The 12,444-nt window shown below is 42.1% G+C and overlaps 1 protein-coding gene across 1 annotated transcript in view; it reads left to right on the top strand.

The window, feature by feature from the left end:
• steap2 (STEAP family member 2, metalloreductase) overlaps positions 1-12,018 on the top strand; it is a 247,896-nt gene extending 235,878 nt beyond the window's left edge. The window contains exon 7 of the mRNA XM_049565781.1: positions 11,352-12,018. Coding sequence (XP_049421738.1) covers positions 11,352-11,357 — 6 coding nt within the window. The 3' untranslated portion in view covers positions 11,358-12,018. The remainder of the gene's footprint in view (positions 1-11,351) is intronic.
• The last annotated feature ends 426 nt before the right edge of the window (positions 12,019-12,444 follow it).

Here is a 12,444-nt window from a genome sequence, read left to right as displayed (position 1 = left end):
ATTGGTATAGACTGGTAAACGTCTGTAACCTATACATGTCATCCCCTCAGGCATGCCCGTAGATTATAGCCCAAATGACATGACACCCGTTGGACTGGAAAGCTTGCGAAAATATTGTAGCTAGCTAGCTATATGAGACAACGTGTGCGAGCGAACCCTCCTCCGTCTGTCAATAGGCCCTTTTCCACCGCAGGAACTTCGGGGTAATTTTACAGGGCTGAGGTCGTTGGTGCGTGTCTCCACCGCAGGAACCACACCCGAAGGACAGAGTTCCGGAACTTTTACAGGGGCTAAACAAGTCCCTGCCTCGGAGTAGGTACTCAGAACGTCCCCGAGAAACTCCTGGCTGGGGCTTGGGGATTATTTGATGCTGACTGGATATACTCAGGGCGGGATGTGACATTTTGTAAATAACAACATGGTTATCGTAGATTAGCTGGGCTAACCGTTAGCTGTTAACGGTGCTGTAATAACTCCGGTCACGGTCCGTGAGAAAAATATTTTTTCAGCGGATATCTTAGTTACAACATGATTGAGCTAGCAAAGCAGTTTTGTGTTGCTATGTGTGGTATTTATTCAGTTTTGGGAAATCACAATGTCTCCCGTTGTCGGATACGACATGAAACTACTCCAGTTAGCTCAATCATGTTGTAACTAAGACATCCGCTGGAAATAATATTTTTTTCATGGACTGTGACCGGAGTTACTACAGACACCGCTAAGGGCTAACGAGGTCCCTACGCCTCTACGTTGCCCCGGTCAAAATGGTCGCCCAACGATTACGTAACATAAAGGGGAACTGCCCATTGGTCCGACATCCCATTGTTCCGACCATATTAAACCCATTGTTCCGAAGTCTGTTCGGAAATCATCATGATGCCCTGTGGTTAAGGTCTGGTTAGGTTTAGGCACAAAAACCACTTGGTTAGGGTTAGGAAAAGATCATGGTGTGGGTTAAAATGAAAAAGAAATTGACAAACACATAAACCGTGAGCCTGCTTCGCCTCAAGCCTTTCCCAGCTGACCCAGAGCCGGTCGCGGCGCACCATCAAGGTACGCCCGCCGGGAGCCGTTCAGCACCGTGGACCATCGGACTAATGGGATGTCGGACCAATGGGATGTTGGACCAATGACATGGACCCACATACAGAGCCTGGTAACTTTATAGGAACCTTCCTCCTACTCTGCTCTCTCAGTGGAGACACGGCGATTGAGAGGGCCGAGCGAGAGGACGTTCCTGTAGTAGTTCCTGCCCCCTAAATAGTACCAGGAACGTCTTCAGTGGAAACGGGCCTAAAGGCGATAAGGCGGTGCTACGAATGTGCACGAAGGGCAGGCTCGTGTTTGCTGCAGAGACTAGCGGGTTGCACGGGGCTTTATAGGCTCTATGCACACATCACTTCCGCGTTTGAGATCAGGCCGCCCATCCACATCCGGTCCGCGAGATTGAAAGCGGAAGAAAATGGCAGGATAGCAGAATCGCTCCAGTTCACTCGTTGTTTGCTGGAATTACCTAAATTTACCGTCAATGACGTACAGAGATTAGTCCGGAGGTGCAGTACAACACCGCAGAGCAAACTTGAGAAAGGTTTTGTGTGTCCTCGTATCTCTGTAATTGTTAAAGGAGCTAAGTCTACTACTAGCCACTGAGGTATTTGACCAGGGTTGACACGCCTGTTGCTGGACACGCTACCTTAGTTATCCAAATACTGAATCAAAGTCCATGAAACTTCTTGGGTTGCATCACCGTAACATTTATTCCACAAGTGCATGGCAAAGTCCATCTGTTACATTAACGTTCAGTACAAAACAAACAAACAAAACTGTAGTGTTCTGCGCCATTGTGGTCAAAAACCATTTGCCCTTCCTGGCCAAACACCTGATGACCGCAGTGAGGTCACATCCTAAATACCTGAACTCACCAGGTGACGGTACAGTGCCCCCCAATGCCCACACAGTGAATTACACAGTTAAACACAAAATCTCCCAATAACATATTTGGCTACTATAGTAATTATGAAGGTAAGTAGCGAATACTAGCTAACCGTTGCTACCTGGGCTAATGCCAGGCTGTTCTCTTCATGATCTATCCATCAGCTTTCTAAGTTGAGGCTGCCCATATGAATTGCGTGAATTGCATCACCTTAATCAGTTTAATAGTACTGTCACCCATTTAATGTACGTGTTTGTATTTTTGTCTTGAAGTGTCAGGTAAAAACAGGGCTACAAATGAGGTCTCTGTTAGAGCTAACTGCTACCGCTCTATGAAGAAAGCAGAGACACCATCTTCCCTTTATGTCAAAGATCCTTGAGAAAGTAGTCGCAGACCAGCTGTGTGACTTTCTCCATGATAATAATTTATTTGAGGAATTTCAGTCAGGATTTAGAGTGCATCATAGCACTGAGACAGCACTAGTTAAAATTACAAATGACCTTCTGATTGCTTCAGACAAAGGACTTGTCTCTGTACTTGTGTTATTAGATCTTAGTGTGGCGTTTGACACTATTGACCATCAAATTCTACTGCAGAGACTGGATCACTTAATTGGCCTAAAAGGTTCTGCACTAAGTTGGTTTAAATCTTATTTATCTGATTGTTTTCAGTTTGTTCACGTTCATAATGAATCATCCTTACGTACCAAAGTTTGTTTTGGAGTTCCGCAAGGTTCTGTGCTTGGACCAATTCTATTTACTCTATATATGCTTCCTTTACGTAACATCATTAGAAACCACTCTATAAATTTCCATTGTTATGCGGATGATACACAGTTGTATTTATCGATGAAGCCAGAAGAAAGTAATCAATTAACTAAACTCCATAACTGCCTTAAAGACAAAACCTGGATGAGCACCAATTTCCTGATGTTAAACTCAGACAAAACTGAAGTTATTGTTCTGGGCCCCAAACAAATCAGAGACTCTTTATCTGATGACATAGTTTCTCTAGATGGCATTGCTCTGGCCTCTAGCACTACCGTAAGAAACCTCGGAGTAATATTTTTCAAGATTTGTCTTTTAATTCTCATTTAAAACAAACCTCACCGACTGCATTTTTTCATCTGTGTAATATTGCGAAAGTTAGGCCTATCCTGACCCAAAAAGATGCAGAAAAATTGGTCCACGCTTTTGTTACCTCAAGGCTGGATTACTGTAACTCTCTATTATCAGGTACCTCCAGTAAGTTCTTAAAAACTCTCCAGCTAATTCAGAATGCAGCAGCACGTGTACTAACAGGAACTAAGAAACAAGATCATATTTCTCCTGTTTTAGCTTCTCTGCACTGGCTCCCTGTAAAATCCAGAATTGAATTTAAAATCCTACTGTTAATTTAAGAAGCTCTAAATGGTCAAGCTCCGTCATATCTTAGAGAGCTCATAGTGCCATATTATCCCACTAGAACACTGCGCTCTGAGAACGCAGGGTTACTCGTGGTCCCTAAAGTCTCCAAAAGTAGATCAGGAGCCAGAGGCTTCAGCTATCAGGCTCCTCTCCTATCATCTTCCTGTTATGGTCTGGGAGGCAGACACCGTCACCACATTTAAGACTAAACTTAAGACTTTCCTCTTTGATAAAGCTTATAGTTAGGGCTGGCTCAGGCTTGCCCTGTACCAGCCCCTAGTTAGGCTGACTTAGGCCTAGTCTGCCAGAGGACCCCCCTATAATACACCGGGCACCTTCTCACCTTCTCTCTCTCTCTCTCTCTCTCTCTCTCTCTCTCTCTCTCTCTCTCTCTCTCTCTCTCTCTTATTCTATTACTGCATCTTGCTAACTCGGCCATTCTGGATGTCACTAACTCGGCTTCTTCTCCGGAGCCTTTGTGCTCCACTGTCTCTCAGATTAACTCATATCGCAGCGGTGCCTGGACAGCGTGACGTGTGTGGTTGTGCTGCTGCCATGGTCCTGCCAGATGCCTACTGCTGCTGCTGCCATCATTAGTCATACTTCTACTGTTATTATACACATATGACTATTGTCACACATGTATACTGCCAGATATTAATACATACTTTCAACATATTGTACCACAGTAGCCAGAACTATAACTATAATATTATTACTTTCAATAATATTGTTGTAAGCTACTGTCATTACCTGCATCTCTCTCTCTCTCTCTTTCTCTTTCTCTGTCTCATTGTGTCATGTGGATTACTGTTAATTTGTTGTGCTGATCTGTTCTGTACGACATCTATTGCACGTCTGTCCGTCCTGGAAGAGGGATCCCTCCTCAGTTGCTCTTCCTGAGGTTTCTACCGTTTTTTTTTCCCCGTTAAAGGGTTTTTTTGGGGGAGTTTTTCCTTATCCGCTGTGAGGGTCATAAGGACAGAGCGATGTCATATGCTGTAAAGCCCTGTGAGGCAAATTGTGATTTGTGATATTGGGCTTTATAAATAAAATTGATTGATTGATTGATTGATTGACAGAGTTCCTGGAGGAGGTGGTGAAACTCACCGAGCTGGATGCGCTAATGCACGATAGGGTGAACCCAAAAACAACGGCGATGGTGGTTATCTCAGACCATGGTCGTCAGTGACGTCTTGACGCCCTGACGTCCAGTTGTTGATGCCGAGATGGAGGAGAAACTTTGTGCGGCTACCCGGAGCTATATGATACTACGTATCTACTCTACAGTGTTGAGAACACTGGGGGAACCCACACGCAGGACACAAACAGTTGGTGGAAAAAATAAGGATTTATTCCAACAAAAGGAAAAAATGGTGAATGGTGGTGAGCAGGGTCCAAGGGTCAAGTGAGAAGGGTGAGGGGGATGATGAGCAGGGCTGGCTGGGGAGCAGATGGGTGGATGGCTGGCAGGTTGGTTGGAGAACGGAGAGGCAGATGCGTACTGGTCCTGGAACATACGGAGAATCAGGATTAACAATAAGGCGGAAACAACACGGGGAATCACAAGCAATAAATTGTCCTTTTTTAAAATCTGGCCTGAGAGAACTACCACAGAGGGTTGAACAACATTCTGGCGATGAGTGGGTGAGAACCAGGGGTAGATATAGACTGGAGGTTGATGAGCTTGATGGAAGGCAGGTGTGTGTAATCAGCCAGGTGAGTGTAATCAGCCAGGAGGCAGGGAAGGGAAGCCACAAGACACAGACAGACATTGGGGAAAGGGGCGGGGAAAACACTGGGAACTGCAGTCCAACAGCACACAGCTGCAACATACAGAGACCGCAACAAAAAGGAGCAGGCTTGGGTGAAAGTCGCCGAGGCAACTGGTCTACTTGTTAAGTTCTGTAAATATGTGTCCTTAACGGTACACAAAAATCTCAGTTCGGTACATACCTCGGTACACAAGTCACGGTTCACGGTTTTTTTTCGGTACAGTAATGGAAAAAAATAGACAACTATAAAATATCTTTTACTTATTGGTAACCTTATTAAAACATACCACCACAACAGTTAACTATTTTTACACAATTTTTGAATAAAATAAATATATATATATATATATATATATATATATATATATGCATATATATAAAATTCTGCTTTTTCATATTGTTTGAATGAAAATAGAAATATAAAAGTGAAAAATAAAATCCTGCTGTTTTTTTAACACATTTTTTGAATGAAAAATATAAATATAAATTTCTGCTCTAACAGTTTTACTCAATTAAAATAAAAAGTATAGTGCAGCTGGTCAGCTTTAAAGCCTGTTCAGATTCGGTTTTACTAGGATCTTACTTAGCTTTCCCACTTTGTTAGAGTGCAGTAAACAAAACATGCTTATATCTAAAGTGCAGCTTAAACAATTTTACTCAACTCCAATGGCGCTGGTTATTTCTTTAGCGCGATGGTCAGGGAAACGCTCTTTCTTTTTAAACGATGACGATATCGTAGTTTGCACCAGATTACTTTTTCTAGTTGTGCCGGTTAACGTTCAAACTCGGGTGGTGTCGCTTTAGATGCGTCAGCATGTTGGACGTGTTTCCAAGTACATACCCGACCGCTGTTCTGCAGTGCCGGCACACTGCTTTTGTTTTCTCCACTTGTTTATTTTCCATCTTCGTATTTTACCCTGAAACCAAAGTGTTCCCAAACGGAGGACTTAAGGTTTGCGGGTGGGTCTTCAGGTTCGTCAGGCTCACTTGCCATGTTGTCAAAATGCGAGAATGCGCTGCACAAAGTGAAGGCGGAGATTTACGGGACTCAGTCCGTCACTCAATTATGTCCATCAGGGAACTAGATATTTTAAATGGTTCAGCTCGCAAAAACGGAATTAAAATAAAATAAAACAAAATAATATCCTGCGCCCAATAATTCGGTACAGGGTTGTGCCGAACCCAAAGTCGCGTACCGAATGGTTCGACACAAATACATGTACCGTTACGGCCCTAGTCCTTAATTAGTTCGAAGAATGGTTGTACTATGAATGTTAGCACTAGCCTAGCTCCAGTTAGCGCAGCCGGCTTCCCCGCTACTCGCGCGAATGACGCGATAACGCAAATTAACAAAATGGTCAGGCGTCTAAACTCACTCGTTACGCATGGTGCGTTACTCGCGTTATGAGTGAGTAATTCGCTTTACTAGTACCTGGTGTGAACGCTACATAACAGAGGACGTAGAGACATCAACTGAGGCATTCATCTGCAGGCTGTATGGTGTGCCTGAGGTGGACACTTGCATCAAAGCAAGAGTGAAGTTGTTTTGTGCAAGCTGCACACAGGAGATTCTGCCACCATCCTCAGATGCAGCCAAATTCCACATCATACGGGCACATTATCAGGCCTATGTATGGAATCAAGCTCATGTGCCACGCCCCGACCTCCCTCCAGTGACTGAAATGGAATGGATGCTATTGGATGGTCATTTAGTGCCTCAGCTACTCTCTGTACCACCTTTCCAAAAGCTTGTACTGAGATCACCTTCTGTGCTTGTATCAAGGGGTGCCTGAGTCGACGCTGCAGCTGCAGGAGAAGCGGAATGCAGTCCATACTGCAGGAAATTAGGCAACGGCTGCCGGAACACCAACGACAATGATAGTGAATTGGAATAAATTCTACATACTAAGGGACTGTAATTTTAGCAATATCACACGAGAGGGAGTGACGTACTGTATATCGTCATGGCTGTGATTCAGTCATAGATACGAGGCTGCAGGCCGAGTGCCGAAGACAGTTACAGCTGTGACAATATACAGTACATCACTCCCTCTCGTGTGATATAAGGAAATGTTAACAAAAGGTGATGAAATAAATTATTTAAGTACGTTATGTAGCTCTGCGAAAAAAAAACAGTTCCCCCAGTCTGTTGCCAGGCAACACAGCACACATGCCAGGAACTCACAAGCAACTTTGTATTTACGTTGATCTGCAACTGTGTAACTTCGTCCAGTTTGGCTGATGAAACATTGGCAAACCTGGATGTTGGCACGGCCGGATTCAAACACACCTGGAGGTCTGCACAGAAGAGTCCTGGCTTTCCTTTTCCTCGTCCTCTCCCGACGACCACTCATAATTTAATTCAAATCTAATTTTGACGAAAATGTCTATCTTCTTGGTGTAACGCTATAGTGTCAGTTTGCGTCAATGTAGCGAGTGTGACAGTTGGTTAATTAATGGTTGTATTTGTATTTATAATATCTGTGAGCGGAGTGATTTTACTGCTACATGTCCCAGTGATGTTGTACTCTATATCAGCACTCATGGAATGCCTCTCGTCCAATCAAATTACTCAGTCAGAAGTAACTGTTGAATAATTAAGATATATTAATCATCAGATAGCTTATTATTAATTATTATTTAATTTAATTTAATTAATAGTCAAAGAAAAAGTAAACTTCATTTTTTCAAGGATTTTTTCACAATAGCATGAAAATTGGCAATAAATTATTCAGAATTTAAAAGAAAACATTTTAACTACAAACACTTTCAAGCAGTTTCTTTATAGGTGATTATAAATCTGAATATACAACAAAAAACATTTCACTACTACATATCTATTACACCATTTTAACAAAAGTCCTGGTGTTATTTTAAGACTTTACCTGTCAACTGTTATAGTTAAGCTTCCTATAACAAGAGCAAGATGTCAGGTGCCTCTACTGGTGTTGTAGGTCTGGACTGGGCACAGTGGGATTATGCATGCATAGGCCAATTTGTGTGCATGTGTGTGTGTCTGTGTGTTTGTGTTTGGGGTAGGGGTATGGGGCAACATTTTACCATGGTATAACACATTGAAAATACAAAAATAACACCCAGAAATTAAATATTCCAGTAATAATCAGCAAATTATTCGCCACCCCCCCCCCCCCCCCCCGAGATTTTTACCTACATATATGAATTTTAAGCAGTTTTTCTACATTATATCATAAATTTGAATATGGAATTGAATTCCCCATATATGTAAACCCTAAAAAAGACATTTTCCCTCTGTTTTTTTTTTTATCTTGTTTAGGTCAAAAAAAAAAAAAGATTCCTTAATTAGATTTCAGCCTGGTGATGGCGGCCATATTGGATTTTTCAATTTTGAGTCATTATGGGACATTTTTAAGATGGGCATGCAGCAGATTTGGATTCAGCGCCCCTGAAAAACCCTAAAAACGCTGTATGCCCAAAATTAACATGAAGGCCTCTAGTTTCCTGGCGCGGCGCAGGGTGGTGCAGGGTGGCAAACCCTGCGCAGAGCGTGTTTCGAGCAGGGCAACCCGAGGCATGCTCAATTTGGTAGTTTGGCAGACTGAGGTGTGCTGAGATGGGTGTGGCGGCGCAGCAAGGGGAGGTGTCGACAGATCCAGCTTGGCACAGTGACAGTTTAGTGCCCAAAGGCTTCGCCAAAGGTGTGCTAAAAGCTCACCAGCTGAAACCAGGTCTACTGTCAGCACAGGGGGAGCACAGCCGGTGTAAGCCGAAGTTTGGCTGACTGGCAGACAGTGTGCACACGTCACCAAAACCTCACAGGCAAATTTCCAGAATGTCAGGCACATTAACAATGCAATAAATACCCAAAAAACACTATTCAATGCAACTATCTGCAATCAGCACATAAATGTATCTTTATGTCAATTGTCCCGTCCCATCTGATGTCAGATCAAAGGGGATTGGCACCATTTGGCACGTTTGGCAGGCGTAATGGAAATCCAACCTGATTTGATTAACACAGCTACAAACTAATGAGTTCACATCCCTCTCAGCCAACCACAAACAGCCACAGCATCAGATAGGGAGTATATATTCAGCATCTGTCAGAGGTGGGGCACTCGAGTCACATGACTTGACTCGAGTCAGACTCGAGTCACAAATTTGAGGACTTGAGACTTGCTTGACTAACACTGATAAAAGACTCGACTTGATTTTGACTTGTTCTTCATGACTTGAGACTTGACTTAGACTTGAGACAGATGACTCGAAAGAAATTGACTTTTTTAATTGAAATATTTGCATTTTTTGCAACTTTTTTTAAAGGTAGATTACGTTAGAAATTATGTTTTATTTTGAAACATGATTGGGTGATTTTACAGTGCAATGCACGCAGCACGCTGCATGGACCAACAGCGGTCAGCAGGTCAACACAGGAGCAGCAGTCATGGCGGCGGCTAGACCAAGGATAATTCAATTTGGGTTCAAGGATTATGTTGTCGATGACGGTATGAAGAAGAGAACAGCAGTATGCAAGGTCTGCAGCTCAAAAATCAGTGACACGACCACCACAACATCCAACTTCATCCGTCACTACAAAACCCACAAAGAAAGGTAAGCTATGTGAATGTATCCTTTTAGCTAGCTGTTACGGCTGTTAGAAAGCCAGCATTTGCTAACACTAACATAGCTTAAACTGAACATGGCTAAAAAGCTACCTAATGTATATGTCTTCTCAATAAAATGCGCAGTTGAAGTGTCTTTAGCTAACTTATCGGCTGGTCAAATGGGTCAAACGTTAACTAGAAAGGTAATGTTTGCTAACATGACTGCTAATATAGCTTATTAAGCTAACATTACGTTTAAGATATGCATAAGATTAACGTGACGTTATATGAAGTAATATACAGTTTGATATGATGACCAGGTGGACAGCAGGGCACCAGACACCTGATTTTATCATGGCAGACATTGCTTCATTAATAATTACATACATTATTTTCTGATGATCAAATTCATTGTTAAAAGTTTTTTTTTTTTTTTTCTGAAAGTTTCTGAAAGCCATGAAATGCAGGCCTTGTTAAGGGTCACTTAATAGCATACACATGCACAATAATAATCATCAGGTTTGTAAATGTTTAATTTGAATATGTAATATTCACATATCAAGCTATTATTACATTATTACCTTACATTGTAAAGCAGCCTCAAAAAAGAGGAGTCAATATTTTCTAGGGACACTTAACTTGCAATATTGTTTCTTTTAAACTTGCCATTATGAGCATTTTAATTTGACTTGCCATAAGCCCTATAAAAGTATGCCTATAATCATCTTTGGATAATAATGTAAAAGGACTTATTCAGTGGAGCTCACAGGGGAACGTTGTGACAAACTGTGACCATTTGTTTCACATGCTACCATCTCACATTGCATATTAACAGATTTTGTTTGATGTATGAAAATTTCAGTGCATTTTAAAACAGCCAATTCACAGAAATTGAACAGACTTCCTGATTGTGTCCTAGCTATATTGTCTGCAGTTCCAGGATTAATATTAATCTGATTTGATTCTTGCATTCATAGATCTAAACTATATTTCTAATGATTTACTATGTAATGAAGATCATAATGTAGGCTAAAAATATTTCTCTCTCTCTTCTTTTTACTGTCTACAGATTTGAAGAGTACATCCATACCAAAGCAGCTTTGGATCTTAATCAGCCTCCAATCTCCCAATTCATCGAATGGAGGAGTGTGCAACTATACAACTGCAACCATCCCCAGCAGAAAGCCATTACAAACTTAATACTGTCGGACCTCATTATAAATTGCAACATGCCATTGTCTATCGTTGAACATCAAAGTTTTCATCAGTTTTTGTTAATAGTGGACAACAAGTACTCTCCAGTGAGTCGAAGAACAGTTACTTCAAAGCTTGACATTCTGGTGGCAGATAGGCAAATCAAGCTGAAAAATGAACTAGCAATGGCAGATAATGTGTCAGTGTGGTCAGACCGCAGAATGAAAGGCTTTCTTGGAGTCACAGGACATTGGATCAACAGCGAAGATGACAGTCTTAAGTTGAAATCCCAGTTGCTTGCATGCAACCGCTTCAAAGGTTCCCATACAGGGGAGGATTATTGAGGTTGTAGTGGGTGATAGTGGTGTACTGGAATGTGTTATATTGAAAAGTGTTCCTAATATTTTGCCTCCCACATTTGTGTTAATGAATTTGACTATTGTTTTTGCTTGTTTATCAGACTTGATTCTCAGAGAAGCGGGCACGACCAGTCCAACCACCGATGAGCAGGACCAAATGACACCATCAGAGCCAGAGCATCAGTCTGGGCTGTTCTCAGCATACCGCAAAAAAACAGAGGATGGATTCAAGTTCCATTCCCCAAATTCAGTTGAACCACTGTTTGGACATTTGTGATGGAAGGAGCTGCCTTCAGTTTTGGGCCATGAACAGGCGCACCTTCCCCTCTTTGTTCAAGGTGGCAGTAAGACTTATGGCAGGCCCTGCATCAAGTGCACCTGTTGAACGTGTGTTCAGCCATGGCGGGGTGATAATGCGACCCCATCGTTCACAACTCTGACAAAGTACTATGAAATTTATTTTTTTGCAAATGCAGTGCATTGTAAGTTGACTTATGTTTTGAGGCAGCAAGATTGTTACCAGCTTTGAGGCTTGTGTAATTCCACTTCCTACAGTATGTGTGTGATATTGCTTTTGAAATATTCCTTTTTTTCATGTCCGAAGCCATGTGTGGCAAATAATGTTCTACAACATATAGGGTGATTGACTGATTGACTTGATCTGTTCTCATTTGTATACGGCCACCTAGAGGTCCTGATTGATTCTGTTAATAGGTTGCAGATAATAATCATAAAAACGTATTCAAACGATTCACATAATGGTTTTAGTATGCCACATGCTATTCTTGTTGTTTTGTTCTGTTCATATCTATACTATTTAGCAACTTTGCCACACAGTTAAAAGGATATTTCACGTTAGTATAACTTGTCAAGTTTAAGCAATCTTATCTCCATCTAAGCATATCTGTCTACAAACAAGCTAGCAACTAGTGGTGGCGAAATGAAGCCTCATGAACCACTGTCTTTATTTTCTGACCCCACCAGATGGTGCTCTTGGTTTAAAGCTTTCAGACCTTTGTTGACCAGACAGCGCCATCTGGTGGCTTCAGAAAATAAAGACAGCAGTTCATGAAGCCTCATTTAGCAATCACTGCTGCTAGCAACCACTGCTGTCCCTGTCATGAGGAGCCTGACACCTGGGAGGAATGGTGGTGTTGACAGCAGATGACAGGGACATCTAGCATACTTGTAGAT

Source organism: Epinephelus fuscoguttatus, linkage group LG21, assembly GCF_011397635.1.
Source record: "Epinephelus fuscoguttatus linkage group LG21, E.fuscoguttatus.final_Chr_v1".
Lineage (NCBI taxonomy): Eukaryota > Metazoa > Chordata > Actinopteri > Perciformes > Serranidae > Epinephelus > Epinephelus fuscoguttatus.
Note: the sequence above shows the minus strand (reverse complement) of the source record. Positions and strands in the feature narration are given on the sequence as shown.